This window comes from Bos indicus x Bos taurus, chromosome 27, assembly GCF_003369695.1.
Source record: "Bos indicus x Bos taurus breed Angus x Brahman F1 hybrid chromosome 27, Bos_hybrid_MaternalHap_v2.0, whole genome shotgun sequence".
In the NCBI taxonomy this organism is placed as follows: domain Eukaryota; kingdom Metazoa; phylum Chordata; class Mammalia; order Artiodactyla; family Bovidae; genus Bos; species Bos indicus x Bos taurus.
In genome coordinates this window covers 36685456-36700548 of record NC_040102.1, presented here as the reverse complement: position 1 = coordinate 36700548, position 15093 = coordinate 36685456, and the positions used below count along the sequence as shown (strand labels likewise).

At 48.3% G+C, this 15093-nt stretch overlaps 1 protein-coding gene across 2 annotated transcripts; it reads left to right on the top strand.

Moving 5' to 3' along the window:
- Window positions 1-10880: 10880 nt before the first annotated feature.
- DKK4 (dickkopf WNT signaling pathway inhibitor 4) lies at window positions 10881-14732 on the top strand. Of its 2 annotated transcripts, none has more exons than XM_027530126.1 (4): window positions 10881-11142; window positions 12334-12484; window positions 12917-13054; window positions 14048-14732. In XM_027530126.1, exons 1-4 carry the CDS (start codon window positions 11032-11034, stop codon window positions 14296-14298), a joined length of 651 nt encoding a protein of 216 aa, XP_027385927.1. In that variant the 5' UTR covers window positions 10881-11031; the 3' UTR covers window positions 14299-14732. The 2 variants fall into 2 exon arrangements, with proteins under 2 accessions (XP_027385927.1, XP_027385928.1); XM_027530127.1 differs by having other exon boundaries at window positions 10882-11142; window positions 12917-13080.
- Window positions 14733-15093: the final 361 nt, after the last annotated feature.

Sequence of the window (15093 nt, the reverse complement as noted above, 5' to 3'; positions counted from 1 at the left end):
CTTAGATTTATTCACATCCAGACGAATATTAGAACCACAACTCCAGCCTGCACTTTGGCACAGACCTGGCCTTTGTCGGGCCCAGCAGGTCATTAAAGTCTATAAAAACCACTTTTAACAGGAAGTTGGCAACATTCCTTCCTTGGGCTTCTTCATCCGAAGTCTTTCCTTGTGAAGGGACCTGATAATACCAGTCCCAGGTCACACAGAGGACCTCCTCTCTCTCCCAACATGCAGGAAGGTGGTAAAAAATTGTTCTGGAAAACAGCAGCTGCAGAGGGAATCATTCCTTTGTTTCCCATCACTCTGACCCTGCTGGCTTAGCAGGATCCACAGTTACTCTCAACATTCACATCAAGCCTCTAGCCTCGGCCACCTCCAAACTACAGCTAGTTCTCACACCCTGCCCACCCACACTGGGTTCTGAATCTTGGGAGGCATAGAAAGGATTTTCTCAGTCCAAATCCTAATCACCTGGCATTCTTTTCCTATTAAATGTCTAGAACCAGAATTTTAGGGCAGGGAAGGTACTTTAGATTCCTTCTTTTGTGGGACATTTGCTAAGTGCTTACTGTGTACAGGGCACCATGCTCAGAACTGATGGATGAGCACAAACCCGGGAGCGTCTATTCTGTGTGTGTCCAGAGGCCCTGGTGAGCAGGTTTCCAACACAGGTCACCTGCTCTAGTCAAGATAACCTGCTCTGTCTGCCTTTGTTACCTTTGTGAGAGAAAATCTCAAAGGGTTAGTATAGTTTTACTCCCAAAAATGAAAAAAAAAAAGAAAAAGAACAAAAAATAGAGAACAGAAACCCTACAGTGAAGATTTGGTATCTCAATTGCCCTAAGTGTAAGGAAAATTAAGATTCTGAAGCCAGCAACAGTATTTAATTCTGTTTCTTTAAAGGAAAGGGGCCCTCTGGTTTGTTTTCAGTTCAGTTCAGTCACTCAGTCGTGTCCAACTCTTTGTGACCCCATGGACTGCAGCATGCCAGGCTTCCCTGTCTATCACCAACGCCTGGAGCTTGCTCAAACTCATGTCCATTACATTGGTGATGCCATCCAATCATCTCATCCTCTGTCATCCCCTTCTCCTCCCACCTTCAATCTTTCTCAGGATCAAGGTCTTTTCCAGTGAGTCAGTTCTTCGCATCAGGTAGCCAAGGTATTAGAGTTTCAGCTTCAGCATCAGTCCTTCCAATGAATATTCAGGACTGATTTCCTTTAGGATGGACTGATTGGATCTTCTTGCAGTCCAGTGGACTATCAAGAGTCTTCTCCAATACCACAGTTCAGAAGCTTTCAAGGACTCCAGAATTGTGATGAAGGGTGAGGACCCCTTGGCATCTTTGAGGAGGAGATACTAGCCCTTTCTGTGAGCCTCCTCTAGGGGGCAGCAGATCTCGGGGGCCCCAGAGGTGAAAGCTCCTCACTGCCCAGGATGGGTCAGGTGAAGGAGAGGAATGGCTTCCAGGGGACAGGGACAAAGATCCAAGAGTATGTTGTTATATGTTTAGGGTGTATGTGGTACCCTTAAACTCCAGGTCTGAAAACTTGCCTCAAGGCAATAGACTTGTGCAGAGGTTCATCTTGAGTAGCTTGAATGAGTTACAGCAGCAGGAGATTAAAAACCAATTGATGCTTTCGGACTGTGGTGTTGGAGAAGACTCCTGAGAGTCCCCTGAACTGCAAGGAGATCCAACCAGTCCATCCTAAAGGAAATCAGTCCTGAATATTCATTGGCAGGACTGATGCTGAAGCTGAAACTCCAATACTTTGGCCACCTGATGCAAAGAACTGACTCATTGGAAAAGACCCTGAAGCTGGGAAAGATTGAAGACAGGAGGAGAAGGGGACGACAGAGGATGAGATGGTTGGATGGCATCACCGACTCTATGGCAGTGAGTTTGAGAAAGCTCCGGGAGTTGGTGATGGACAGGGAAGCCTGGCATGGTGCATAGTCCATGTGGTCACAAAGAGTTGGACATGACTGAGCAATTGAACTGAACTAAATTGAATGGCCGACACTTAGAGGGTTCATTAAATTGTAATACACCCATATTTTGGGGTATGGTTCAACCATGTGTTCTGCTAATATCTGATCATCTGAGGGAAAGGCCCAGTTTTAAAAAGTGGGGTTAGGGGAACAAAAGTTTAAGTACAGTGTAACTCTGTGTATGTGTATGTATGCATATGTTACCATTTTACTCAAAGAGAAAGCAAGGTCTCCTTCACTGCAGGCGATTTCCCTACCATCTGAGCCTCCAGGGAAGCCCCATGGATGTGGACATTGGTAATGGCTTAACTCTGGACTGGTGATAGATTGATAATACATGCATTATGTATTAACTAAATAGATGCTGTATATTTGTGTGTGTGTGTGTGTGTGTGTGTGTGTGTGTGTGTGCATAGAAGAAATGTTGGGAAAATGTTTCCAAAATGTGACAGTGACTCTCTCTGCTGGGTCAGAGTATACGTGATTTTTACTTTCTTCACACTTTTCTGTATTTTCCAAAATTTCTAAAATTTGGAAATGTGTTTCTGTTATAATTAGAAAAGTTAAACTGACTTTCACAAGGTGGGGAAGTACCCAGGTTCATGAGAAGGGCTGTGCTGTGCCCTGGGGAATTTCCACCCCAAACTGCAGCTGGGATCAGTCCCTGGAATTCACGTTGGGCCTTCTGGGCGCTCAGGTCACTCTTGGCCACAAGGGGGCACAAGGAAACGCGGTAAAGAAAAGCCGACCCTGCAGGTGAATGCTGCACAGGGGAGTCAGCGTGATGAGCCCAGCCTTCCCTGCCCCCAGAGCCTCATCCAGATTGTGAATACAGTTATGGGGCTTCCCTACCCAAGTTAGAGTCCAAGTTGAATGTCAAAAGGGCAGGAAATATTTACAAATTGTTTTTATGAGGAAACCAATTTTGTCAACGTTCCACTTGTGGATTTAGGTACAGCCTGGCTTACACAACCTGGAAATTAGCTCATCTTAACCACTTGCTAGTAAAGCACTATCATCACTTTACACAAAGGATAAGTTAAGAAAAAGGACGGTGACATATTCCTATGTAACCTGAAAATAGGAAGAAGCAGCGTCCCTTTGGTGAATATATAGCTGTGTTTCAGGGAACTTGATGTTTTGGAGAATGGTCTTTGGTTAGTGAACTGTGGAGTGTGGTATGCAGGAAGGAATAAACTTGGGAGCCAGAACATTTGCGTTAAATCCAAGGTCTGCAACTCACTAGCTGTGTGACCTTGGGCAAGTTATCTGACCTCTCTGAGCCTTGGTGTCTTCATCTTTAAAATGGAGATTCCCCAGAAATAAACCATCTGGATGAGGCCTGCCCAAGGGGCCCCACCACATGGCTTTCTGTGGCCAAAGTTCTGAGGAGGCTTGGACGACTCCCAGGGTTCACCCCAGGCAGGAGACAGATCACACCCAGCGAGTCACAAACAACACAACTCCCAGGATGACAGAGAAGCCAGATGCAGACTCACCCTGAAGGGGTGCAGAGTCTGGACCCTGGGAAGGGATTCTACTACTTGGGATCCGTGGAGAGCACCCCAGGGAGGGTCAAGGCCCACAGCCTCTCCCCTCCAGTGGCGACTCTGTGTGCAGAGCTCAAGACAGCTTTATGGAGATGTAATTGACATGAAACACTGTGTAAGTTTCAGGCATACAGTGTGATGGTTTGACACATACAGGATAAGGAAGGAGTCCTTTAACTCCACATAATTATCATTTCGTTACTATGGTGAGAGCACTGATGCTCTGCTTTCACAGGAACTTTCCAGTTCACAGCACAGAACTGTTAACTGTAGTCACCAGAGCTGTTCATTTTTTAAAATTTGCTTCTTTAGAATTGGGACTCCAGGCAGGTCTGGGGTCTCCTAATATCGTGGGGTTCACCTGCTACCTTTGAGGAAAAAGAATCAGATTCCAGTTAGGGTACAGACCCCATCTCGTCCGCCGGATTCCCCTTTGTGTGCTCCTTCCCTGAAACAGGCGATGGGGTGTGTGTGGGCCACTGCTCAGGTCCACTCTGTCCTACAGAGTCACACACAGTGGGTGGGGGGCTCGGTTCCACGCTCTCCCTTCACAACCCTCTGACCTCCTGCTTACAGAAGCCACAGAAAGACCCTGCGCTGGTCACACACCCCCAGCCCCACCCTGCATGGCGGAGGCCGCTCCTTGGCCTGGAGGGCTGGTCATCAGGCTACGGTGCCACCAGGCTTTGACGGCACAGGGGAGCAGAGGAGGAGTAAGTGGGTGAGTTACAGGGGTGCAGAAGGATGTGGCTGAGAGAGTGAAGAGCAAGGAGGAGAAAGAGAAAGACTCAAATGATGAAACCGTGAGCGAAACGGCGTAGGAGAAGACAAGCTGAAAAGAATGGAAGTTGGTCTCCACTCAGTTCTTTAGGTTTCTGTCCTCCTCCCTGCAGTGTATTTACTATTAAATTACAGTCAGTACAGTGAATAAAGGACTAACTAGCTGGTTCAGTAGTAAACAATCTGTCTGCGTAGCAGAACACTTCAGTTTGATCCCTGGGTTGGGAAGATGCCCTGGAGAAGGCAATGGCAACCCACTCCATTATTCTTGCCTGGAGAATCCCATGGACATAGGAGCCCAGTAGGCTACAGTCCACGGGGTTGCAAAGAGTTGACAACTACTTAGTGAACAATAAGAATAAAGCAAAGTGGACTGTGCAAAAAGGCCTTGCCAGAACAAAGAGGCTGAAAGGGACTTGTGATCCATAAGTGTATTTCAGTTGAAAAGGAAACCACCCAAGTCTCCTGCACTGATGAGTGCAGGCTGCCGGGACCCTCAGTGGCATCAGCAAAAGGCCATCAGTTCCCTGAGTCAACTTAGTGCCAAGGCCTCGTCCCAGCGCCTGACTCCTGCCATGACCGAAGATAAGCGACGCTGTTTCCAGCTAACGTGTATTGAGACCTGGGCAGCTTTTTAAACATCTTTCCTTGCCTTTTCACAGCAGCATCTGCTGTCACTACCCCCATGTCCGTGTCTTGTGTAACACGTGTGTCAGGATGCAGAGGAGAAAGAGCAATGCTGTGGTCTGAATGCTCGTGTGCCCAGATTCACGTGTTGCTATCTTAACTCCCAGTGTGATGGTATTAGATGTGGGAACCTCCCGAGGCGCTTGGTCTGGAGGTGGGGCCTTCGTGAATGGGATCAGCGCCCTCGTGAAAGAGCCCCCTGCAGAGCTCCTTGGCCCCTCCTTCACATGTGTGGAGAAGGTGACACAGAACCTGAGCACATGGGGACTCTGACCTCAGACCTCAGCTTGAATGCAAGCACCTGGTCCATGGGATTTTCATTACACAGAAGTATGGTGTGTGCCCAGGAATGGGGTAGGGCAGACAAGGCAGTTAGGATCTATGCATCACACTCAACATCATCAAATTTCTTTTGCCCAAAGAAGGCAGAGCACAACCTTGATTAAGCAAGCTAGGGGCCCCTGGTGCCGTTCTCAGCTACATGTCTGCTGTGGCGTCAGGAGGGCTGAGGCTGTTGCTGCAGGAAAGGGAGGTCCTAACACCATCTGACTGCACAACTTCGAAGGGGGACCACTCACATAGACACAGGTCGGGTCCAAGTGGTGCCCCCAGGGTGTGTGACATCACAGTCATCTCCCCCATCATCTACCTGCAAATTCCCCAAAACCTGGTCTCCAGGCCACAAGGAGCTGAGGCTGAGAGGCCCGTGACCCAGCCAAGGCCACAAGATCGGTGATAGGCCAGACTCCGTCTTCCTGACTGCATCCAGGCCATTTCCAGAAGTGGAACCACCCAAAGGGGCAAGACATCTGGTAGACCCAGTTCCTCGGCGGTCCCCTCCTGACCTCAGTGTTTACACGGCTGCAGTGATTACATGGATCCTGCAATCTTTGTCTCCCCTCATCAACCTGCCCCTCTCATCTTTCACTTATTGAACATTTCCTGTGAGATGCTGCCAAAGACCTGCTCGTTTCAGTTCCTTTGATTTTCTTTTAAGAGAAGCAGAATGTATGGAAATCAAACTGGCTTTGACACGGGAGCCATAACAAAACTTCGCTTTCCGAAGTGAATATAAATCACAGTGCTGTCTTTGACGTGAACTACAGCAGCTGTCACTGGAGGGCACAGGTGTCAGCTCCTACACACCAGCCTGCACCCCACTGCCCGGGCTGGGAATCATCCACGGGGGTGGCATCTCCCTCCTTGCTGAACCGGGGTGGGGGTGGGGGTGGAATTTCTTTTCTAGAATTTTAATTTCCTCTGAGCTCAGTCGATACTCCCTAATCCCACCCTTCCTTTGGGCCAGGAGCTCCCTGAGGCATGAGGAGGACCAGCTCGGGTTGTCTGTTGGCCCACAGTCCTTGGCAGGGGTGTCCAGGGGAAGGAAAGCATGTGAGGGCGTCCTCACGTGAGGGGCCAGGCTCCCAGCGTGGGGAGTGGGCTCTGCAGTGCTCTGCCATCTGCGTCTGGGAACTCAGGGGCCCTGACCTACTGTTGCTGTTCAGTTGCTCAGTCGTGTCCGACTCTTTGCGACCCCATGGACCGCAGCACACCAGGCCTCCCTGTCCTTCACCATTTGAGTTTACCCAAACTCACGTCCATCGAGTCAGTGATGCCATCCAACCATCTCATCCTCTGTCGTCCCCTTCTCCTCCTGTCTTCAATCTTTCCCAGAATCAGGGTCTTTTCCAATGAGTTGGCTCTTGCCATCAGGTGGCCAAAGTAATGGAGCTTCAGCTTCAGCATCAGTCCTTCCATTGAACATTCAGGACTGATCTCCTTTAGGATGGACTGGTTGGATCTCCTTGCAATCCAAGGGACTCTCACAAGTCTTCTCCAACACCACAGTTCAAAAGCATCAATTCCTTTTCAGCAGAAACACTTCTGAAACCTTCCTCTCCCCTCTGCTCCTCCCTGGCATCCACTTCCGACTGCTCCATAATCTCTAAGCCGCAAGGACTGAGATCAGCCTGAGGGCGGTGAGCGCAGCCACTGGGCATCCTGGCTGAGGAACCCTGATTGCTATCCGCAAGCAGCTTCTGCAGATCTGGAAATACCCCAGGTCATCTTCCAGGGAGACTCTAGTATTTATGTCCTCAAAGTCGCTCTGGCCTTTGGGAGACCTAGAAATAACAATTGGTGGGGGGGTGGATTTTTCTTTGGTGCCTAGGATTACATTGAAGGCAGAAGGAGAAGAGGGCGACAGAAGATGAGATGGTGGGATGGCATCACCGATTCAATGGACATGAACTTGGGCAAGCTCCGGGAGATGGTGAGGGATGGGGAAGCCTGGCGTGCTACAGTCCGTGGGGTCGAGAAGAGTAGGACACGACCGAACTACTGAATAACAACAACAACCATTGTATTACACAAACTTCTGCTGAGCGCCACCGAGGAAGGGCCGTGTGGTGTGCTGGGTCCTGAGGTTTACGTGAGGATGGCCTGGGATAGAGCATCTGAGTGCCAGTTACTGCACCAGGCCCGCTACAGATAGTCATGCCCTGAACCCTCCGAAGTAGGACTTCCGGGGAGTCATGCCACTTTACGGTTGTGGAGATGCAGCCCAGAAAGGTGGAGTGTCTTGTTCAAAGTCACAGTAAATGCGTTTATTTATGCAGTCTTCCGTCACATAAAACAACGTATGGAGCTTCTATTATGTGCCAGGCCTTCAAAGCATGAGGATACAAAGATGATACCTTCGTCCCTCATTGTAGAGACAAACCAGTGTCCAATCACAATAGAGTTTTATAAACACTATGGTGGGCAGATGGATGCATCCAGGAGTCAGGGGCTCCAGGGAAGGCCTGTGTGGTGCTCCCATCAGGTCCACCTGACTCTGAAGCTCTCAGTCTTGCAAGGCTGAGAGAAAGTCAGACAGAGACAGAGAGGAGAAGACTGCTTTTCAGTCTTGTTGCCGGTTTGCAGCCTCCTGCGTCTGGTATGTCTGAATCCTCACGTCCTCTCGTCTGTGGGAGCGGCACTCCCGGAGGACACAAGGGCTAATCTTCTGTCTCCACGTTGGATACCCAGCAAAGCCTTGATGACTTGGATCACGGTGCTCCTGGCCTCTGTCCCACCACCCCCAACCCACTTTCCAACCCGAATTCCATCTACAGTGCATGACCATCTGTGCGTGGGCTTGGTTGCTTCAGTGTGTCTGACTCTTTGCGACCCCATGGACTGTAGCCCCCCAGGCTCCTCTGACCGTGAGAATCTCCAGGCAAGATTACTGGAGTGCATTGCCATGCCCTTCTCCAGGGGAGCTTCCCAATCCAGGGATGGAACCCACTTCTCTTAGGTCTCCTGCTTTGACAGGTGGCTTCTTTACCCCTAGCACCACCTGGGAAGCCATAACCATCCACCTGCGCACAGAATTAGAAATGTCAGGGTGACCTGAACTCCTCCGTTTCATTCACATCAGGCGATGGAGATCCACGCGCAGAATCCCATCCTCGGTGGTCCTCACTGTCAGCGCGTCGCCCCAGCACACTGGCCTTCCTCTTCGCCTCCTCCACCTCCTCTTCATTGGCCCCGCATTCACTTTCACCCACTGTAACCCTGGCTCCACACCGCTGCCAGCACTGCGCTCCTAAAAAGGATTTTAAATTAGATCCTGTCATAAAGTTCAAATATCCCCAGTGACTTTCTCCTGCTTATGAAATAACGTCTTCTGGTTCCCTTTGCCTTCTATCAGTTCTTCACAATCTAGCCTTCTCTGGTCTCTCCACCATCTGCCCCAGTCACACAGACTCTCTAGAACTGATATGTGCCTTCCTGCCCCTGTACACACTTCACTGTCTGAGCCTGAGGCGAGATCATCCCCTGCTTCTTAACCTAGAGAACTCCTACTCTACCCACAAAACCCAGCTCAAATAATCCCTCCTCCAGAGGGCTAATCACAACCTCCTCTGTGATCCTCCAGCCCCACATTTCTGCCTTTTTGTTAGTGTTTGTCATAATATATAGAAATTCTCTCTACATATTTGTCTTCTGGACATTAACTCCTCACGGGCAAGGACCATTTTTAGCTTTTATTACCAACACCTAATCATAGGTTCTGCTGCATACAAAGTTCTCAGTGAATATTTGTGCCAGTCCTTTTTGTCTGTCTGTTTTGCCAGAGGCTTCTGCTGCCCTAAGATTCTCTCTTCAGTTAGGTAACAGGAAGCAGAGAAACCCAGCAAGGAACAAACCCTGGGGCTTTCTCCTTTATATTTGGTCATAATTGTCCAACTTTAAAATAAATTCTGTAATACATCTAGTCACCAGGCATATCCTACAATCAAAGGGTGTTTGATGTTGGTTTACATGAAAAAAGTAGTCCTTGCAGAAGAAATAGCTCCTCACTCCACACAACGGAGGCAGACATCCCAACACCAGGAAGAAAGCCAAGTAACAGAGCCTCAGGTCGCCTGCCCCAGCTGCCGGGGCGCTGGGCAGCCTTGAGGCTGAGAATGGTCCTCTGGCACAGAATATCCAGGTTCATCTTGACAACTGAGGTCAGTTGGTTCTGGAAGAAGACCCAGTGATACTAAGAATGACATTGATGGCATACAGAAAACACGTCGTTAGATTTTAAAGGGCACCTTACATCCCAGGTACTGGGATGAATTTACCCTGAGAACAAAGCCAACAGTAAAGGGATTTTTAGATCCAAATTCAGACTGTTCTACCCTTAAAGTACTTAGGCCGTGACAAAGTGTTGGTCACTCAGTCATGTCCAACTCTTTGCGACCCCATGGACTATAGCCGGCCAGGCTACTCAGTCCATGAAATTCTCCAGGAAAGAATACTGGAGTGGGTTGCCGTTCCCTTCTCCAGGGGATCTTTCTGACCCAGGGATTGAACCCGGTCTCCTGCATTGCAGGCAGATTCTTTACCGTCTGAGCTACCAGGAAGATAAGTGCATGTCTAAATTATTTGACTTAGGTAACAGTTTGAGTGGAAAAAAAAAAAACAGACAAAAGGGGATGAAGCAGAAGTTATAAAAATTTAAATTAGGAAAATTGAAAATGCATAAAATTCCCTCTGAAATCTGCTATATTGGAGACTGTTCTGCTTCAGTCAATTCACCATCATACAACACAAGTTAAATCCACTGCTCAATAAAATGCACCCAAACTTCCTATCAAGTTGTGTAAATCTATACATACAATGGGCTCTCTGGGGTTCTCATTAAAAGGACAATTTTCATAAATCTCATTATGTTCCTAATTAAATAATCCTAACTTCAAACAGTTCCATTTTCATCTTAAGGAGAATTATTTTCCAGTTGACATTTAGCCCCAACAGGTGCTGTTACATTCACAGCTCTTAAGCTGTTGGGTTCTTTACATCTGGATGCCAGAGCTAATCAGAGGCATCGTCCCTCGTTTCTACCTGAGCATAGTCTTCACTACCTGAGCATAGTTTAAAATGTCTCAGTACGTTTGTAACTCATTAGTTTTTGGCATCCCGCGTAGCACATTGGCTAATAGGAGCCATTCTTTCTTGGGAGCACAATTAGCTGTGAAAACAGATCTTAGAGTGGACTCCCTCCTCCCCCACAGGATTATGGGAGGTAGGAAATGCAGGTCATTATTAGAGTTTGCCTTTGATACAGACATCCTGCTCCTCTGCTGGCCCTTTGAACTGACTTTGATAGGCCGTAATTAAGAGGGATTCAACCCCTGGAGGAGCAGCGGCTGCAGTCCTGTCTCTTGCTCCCACCTCGATTGAGTCCTCGTTTTGAACTATTGATCAAACAGATTGCAGGGATTTGTTCTAGCCTGTGTGGGGTAAGAAGGAAGGAAATGAAGGAGGAGGGAGCAGGGAGAAAGGAGAGGACGCATCTATAAATAGTTCAAGAGGGAACCTGCGGATCAGACCTCGCTTATCGCATTTCACACACCTTCCTCCCTTCTCTTTCAGAAAAAGCAGTTCCCAGCAACTTGCTGAGTTTCCATCTCGGCCAAAGCTCCACTGCAGGTGCAGAGCTTCCCAGCTTCAAGGAGGACGCAGGGAGGTCTGAGGGTCGAGGATGGTGGTGGTGGTCCTGCTGGGGCTCGGCTGGCTGTGCGCCCCCCTGGGAGCCCTAGTTCTGGATTCCAACTACATCAAGAGCTCTAGTGGTGCACAAAGGGCCCGGAAGGTAACGCCCCGAAAGGGAGGAGGGCTGGGTGCGGGGTTTGCATGAAGCATCACTCGGATCGGGGTCTGAAATGGTTCATCTCAACTAGCCTGGGAGCTGGAAAGGCTATGAGCTGGATTGAAGGCCTCCTGGGAGAATCCAGTCACCTTAGCATTAACTCACCCAAGAAGCCTAGTGGCTTTTCAGGGCACTGAGCTCTCAATTCGCCTATAAATCAGAGAGGAAGTGAACACCGAGAAGGCTGTGCCACATGCCAGGCCTCTGATACATAATACCTTGCTTCCTTATAGCTTCAGATAGTTGTCACGCCTCCTAACGACGGATGATGAAAATGCAACTCAGAGATGCTAAGGGATTTAACTAAGGCCACGAAGTCAGGGAATACGGGAGTTATTAGTTCAATGCTACGTGGCAAGGAGCACTGGCTTGTCACCGTCTCACTTCACAGAACTGTTTTATAGGAAATTTTCATATCTGTTTGAAAAAGCATCAGTTGTAGATAAGAAAAGCTGGTCTTTGGAATCTGTTGCTCTGCAAATGAGGCATCCCTAAGAATCAAGTGACTCAGGTGAGGTCCCCCGAGGGCTACTTGGCCAACGGTGACTGATGGGAGTTCAAAAGGTCAGCTAGATAGAGCTGCCACAAACACCAACCTTCCATCTCATTAAACTGTAGAACAGTGTCGAGGGCTTCTAGCCACAGAGCAAGAATCTTGTAAACAGAGACTTCCCTGGTGGTGCAGTGGCTGGGACTCTGCACTCTCAAGGCAGGGGGCCTGGGTTCGAGTCCTAATCAGGGAACTAGATCCCACAGCGACAACTAAGGCCTGGTGCAGCCAAATAAACAAATAAATATATTTTTTAAAAAATCTCATAACCATCTCTACGATACATGGGAAAACATTTTCTTCCATTTTCACAAAGAACATAAAAATTAAATTCTGGGTTTAAAAGTAGGACAATTTTTCAAACACAAATAACCTTTGCAGCACATAGGTCTCTTTGTTCGTGATTTGCTCTCCCCTTCGTGGGAGAAAACCAACTCTAGTGGAAAAAAATGAAGATGCTGCTAGAGGCTTGCGGCAACATTTCAAGGGCCTCAGCATTCGGCTTCCTCCACCTCCTGCCTGCAGTAAAGTCTGCTTACATCTCACTGGATTCTCTAGCCCTGTGAACAAATGTCCCTTCACAGGGTTCACAGTGCGTGTCTGACAAGGACTGCAGTGCTAGAAAATTCTGCCTCCAACGTTATGATGAGAAACCGTTCTGTGCCACCTGCCGTGGACCACGGAGGCGGTGCCAGGCTTCTACCATGTGCTGCCCGGGGACGCTCTGCATGAACAGTGAGTCGGCCCGGAGCTTGACAGGACTGCTGTGCTCCAACAAGGCGGAGACAGCACCTGGGTCTCTTGGACGACGATGTCCCATGACAGGCACTCTCTAAAGGCTTCCTGAAGTCATTCTTGAAGCGAATCTCCCCAGCTGCCTCTTTTCGATGCAGCAAAATAGTTCCTTTCCTGGCAACAACCCTTGCCAGCAATGTGGAGATGATTTTAAAGAAACGGTGCAAGTTGGAATCACTGTTTCTGCTTTGATTCAGTTACTTAACCCCCTTTCTTTGCCTTATGTGAGATATAAATATTTAGCGCACGTGTCCCAGAAACCTAGACAGTTACACAGAGACTGAAGGCAGAGGCCCTGCCAAACTCTCTGGCAGCCTGAGGATGCGCCTGCCCGTGGCTCTCGGCCTCTAACCCCGCCCGCTTGTCTCTCAGATTTCTGTACTCCAGTGGAAGAGGCAGCCAAAGGGCCGGAGAAGGGGACGGACGACAAAGACGACATAGACACAGAAGAGACAATCAAGCACCCAACGCAGGGGAATTCAAATACTACAAAGCCACAACCCAGGAAGAGTAAGAGCAGCATTCTAAATATGAGTGTGTGTACATATATATATATATATATATATATAGGCTCCCATATATATATGGGTGGCTCAGTGGTAAAGAATGTGCCTGCCAATGCAGGAAATGTGGGTTTGACCCCTGGGTCAAGAAGATCCCTTGGAATAGGAGATGGCAACCCACTCTAGTATCCTTGCCTGGAAGATCCCATGGACAGAGGAGCCTGGCGGGCTGTACAGTCCATGGGGTCATGAAGTCAGACGTGACTGAGCAGCTAACACACACATACCCCAATTAAAAAAAATACATCCAACAAATATAAGCCAATAAACTTGTTTAAAAAAAAAATACGAAAGAGATGAACACAGATGAAGTAACTTTTCATTCTCAAACAAAATACAAACTTCACTAAGAAGCTTTTTAAACAACTGGAATCTTAAAATCCAACGTTTGACAGAAAGCAGCTGGCATGTTTGAGGGTGAACTGGCTGCTCCTGGTGGTGTCTTTAGGTTAACTGGTCCCCGCGTAAGCAGTGGTCTCTTACCATGTCAGTACACATCCCTTTAATAAAACACTGATGGGTGATACTTACTTTGTCTCAAGACAGGAAATTCCATCTTTCTCTGACAGATGTTTTAACTTGGTTGTTGTCCAGTCGCCAAGTCACGTCTGACTCTTTCTCGATCCCATGGACTGCAGCACGCCAGGCTTCCCTGTCCCTCACCATCTCCCGGAGTTTGCCCAAGTTCACGTCCATTGAATCAGTGATGCCGCCCAACCATCTCATCTTCTGCTGCCCTCTTCTCCTCCTGCTCTCAGGCTTCTCAGGCAGTATCTTCTGCTCGGGAGAGCTGTCCGTTTCACTGCTGCGCTCAGCCTTGGAGCCGGGCATGCTGCTCCAGCCTTACTTTGCCAGCTTATCCTCCCTGCCTTGCCTCACCCCAGTCACACCCCCACAAGCCACCCGCTTATCACTAAAGCCTGTGTCAATCTTGTTACAGGACATAGGGGAGAAAGATGTCTCAGAGATTTCAACTGCGGGCCTGGACTTTGCTGCGCTCATCATTATCGGACCAAAATCTGTAAACCGGTGCTCCTGGAGGGACACGTCTGCTCCAGGAGGGGTCACAACAACAACACTCATGTTGTGGATATCTTCCAGCGCTGTCACTGTGCGCCCGGGCTAGTGTGTCAGAGTCAGGCGGCTCAAGATCCAGTACACACACAGTTGCACGTGTGCCAGAAGGCCTAACGGCTGCAGGTCTAATCCAGCAGAAGTCTCAGGCATGCGCTCACACATCTTCCCATCTACACATCTTAAAATCCAATCTTGTAGTCAGTGAAACAAACTGAGCTGGAGAAGCTGTCTTGTGATGAATAGAAACTAGTTTGGCTTTTTGTCTGTTTCCGCAGAAAAGTGGACATGATTCTAGAACAAATTTAGGTTCATCTAGTGATTCAGTTAGTTCAAATAAATCTTTTAAGTACTTTCTGGTGAAGTTCTGATACCTGACGGGAATTGGGCGGGGAGGCAGAGTGACAGTTTATCTGTTGTTAAATTAGCTTACCAGGGAAATTTTCCTTAAAACCCCTACTGTTCATAATCCTTCATTTCTTGGAAGGGAAATGCCGTCTCGCTACAACAACAGAAACTTGGTTAATAAAGACATAAGATTGAAAAGCTAATAGCCTATGTTGGTATAACCCACTGCAAGTTCCAAAGCACCTTTCCATTACTTTGTTCTCAATAGCCTTACTACTTAAGAACTTTTCATATTTCTGTATTGATATAATTTCTGTATTTCAAAGCTTGGGCTTTCAAGGAGTGCCTGACCATCTGTACTCAAAAGTTACAATGGAGGAAAACAAGGGGAAAAAAGTGAAATCTTGTCTATTTGAAGTTTAAATGGTCATATTTGATACAAATGGGTGCATGTTGGAAAAGACCCTGATGCAGGGAAAGATTAAAGGCAGGAGAAGGGGGTGACAGAGGACGAGATGGTTGGATGGCGTCACCGACGCAATGGACGTGAGTTTGCGCAAGCTC

Excerpts from the sequence above, each read along its gene's own strand:
- DKK4 (XM_027530126.1), top strand. The coding sequence starts at position 11,032 with ATGGTGGTGGTGGTCCTGCTGGGGCTCGGCTGGCTGTGCGCCCCCCTG. Across the intron at positions 12,485-12,916 it reads GGGGACGCTCTGCATGAACA|ATTTCTGTACTCCAGTGGAA; the intron begins GTGAGTCGGCCC and ends CTTGTCTCTCAG. Across the intron at positions 13,055-14,047 it reads AAAGCCACAACCCAGGAAGA|GACATAGGGGAGAAAGATGT; the intron begins GTAAGAGCAGCA and ends ATCTTGTTACAG.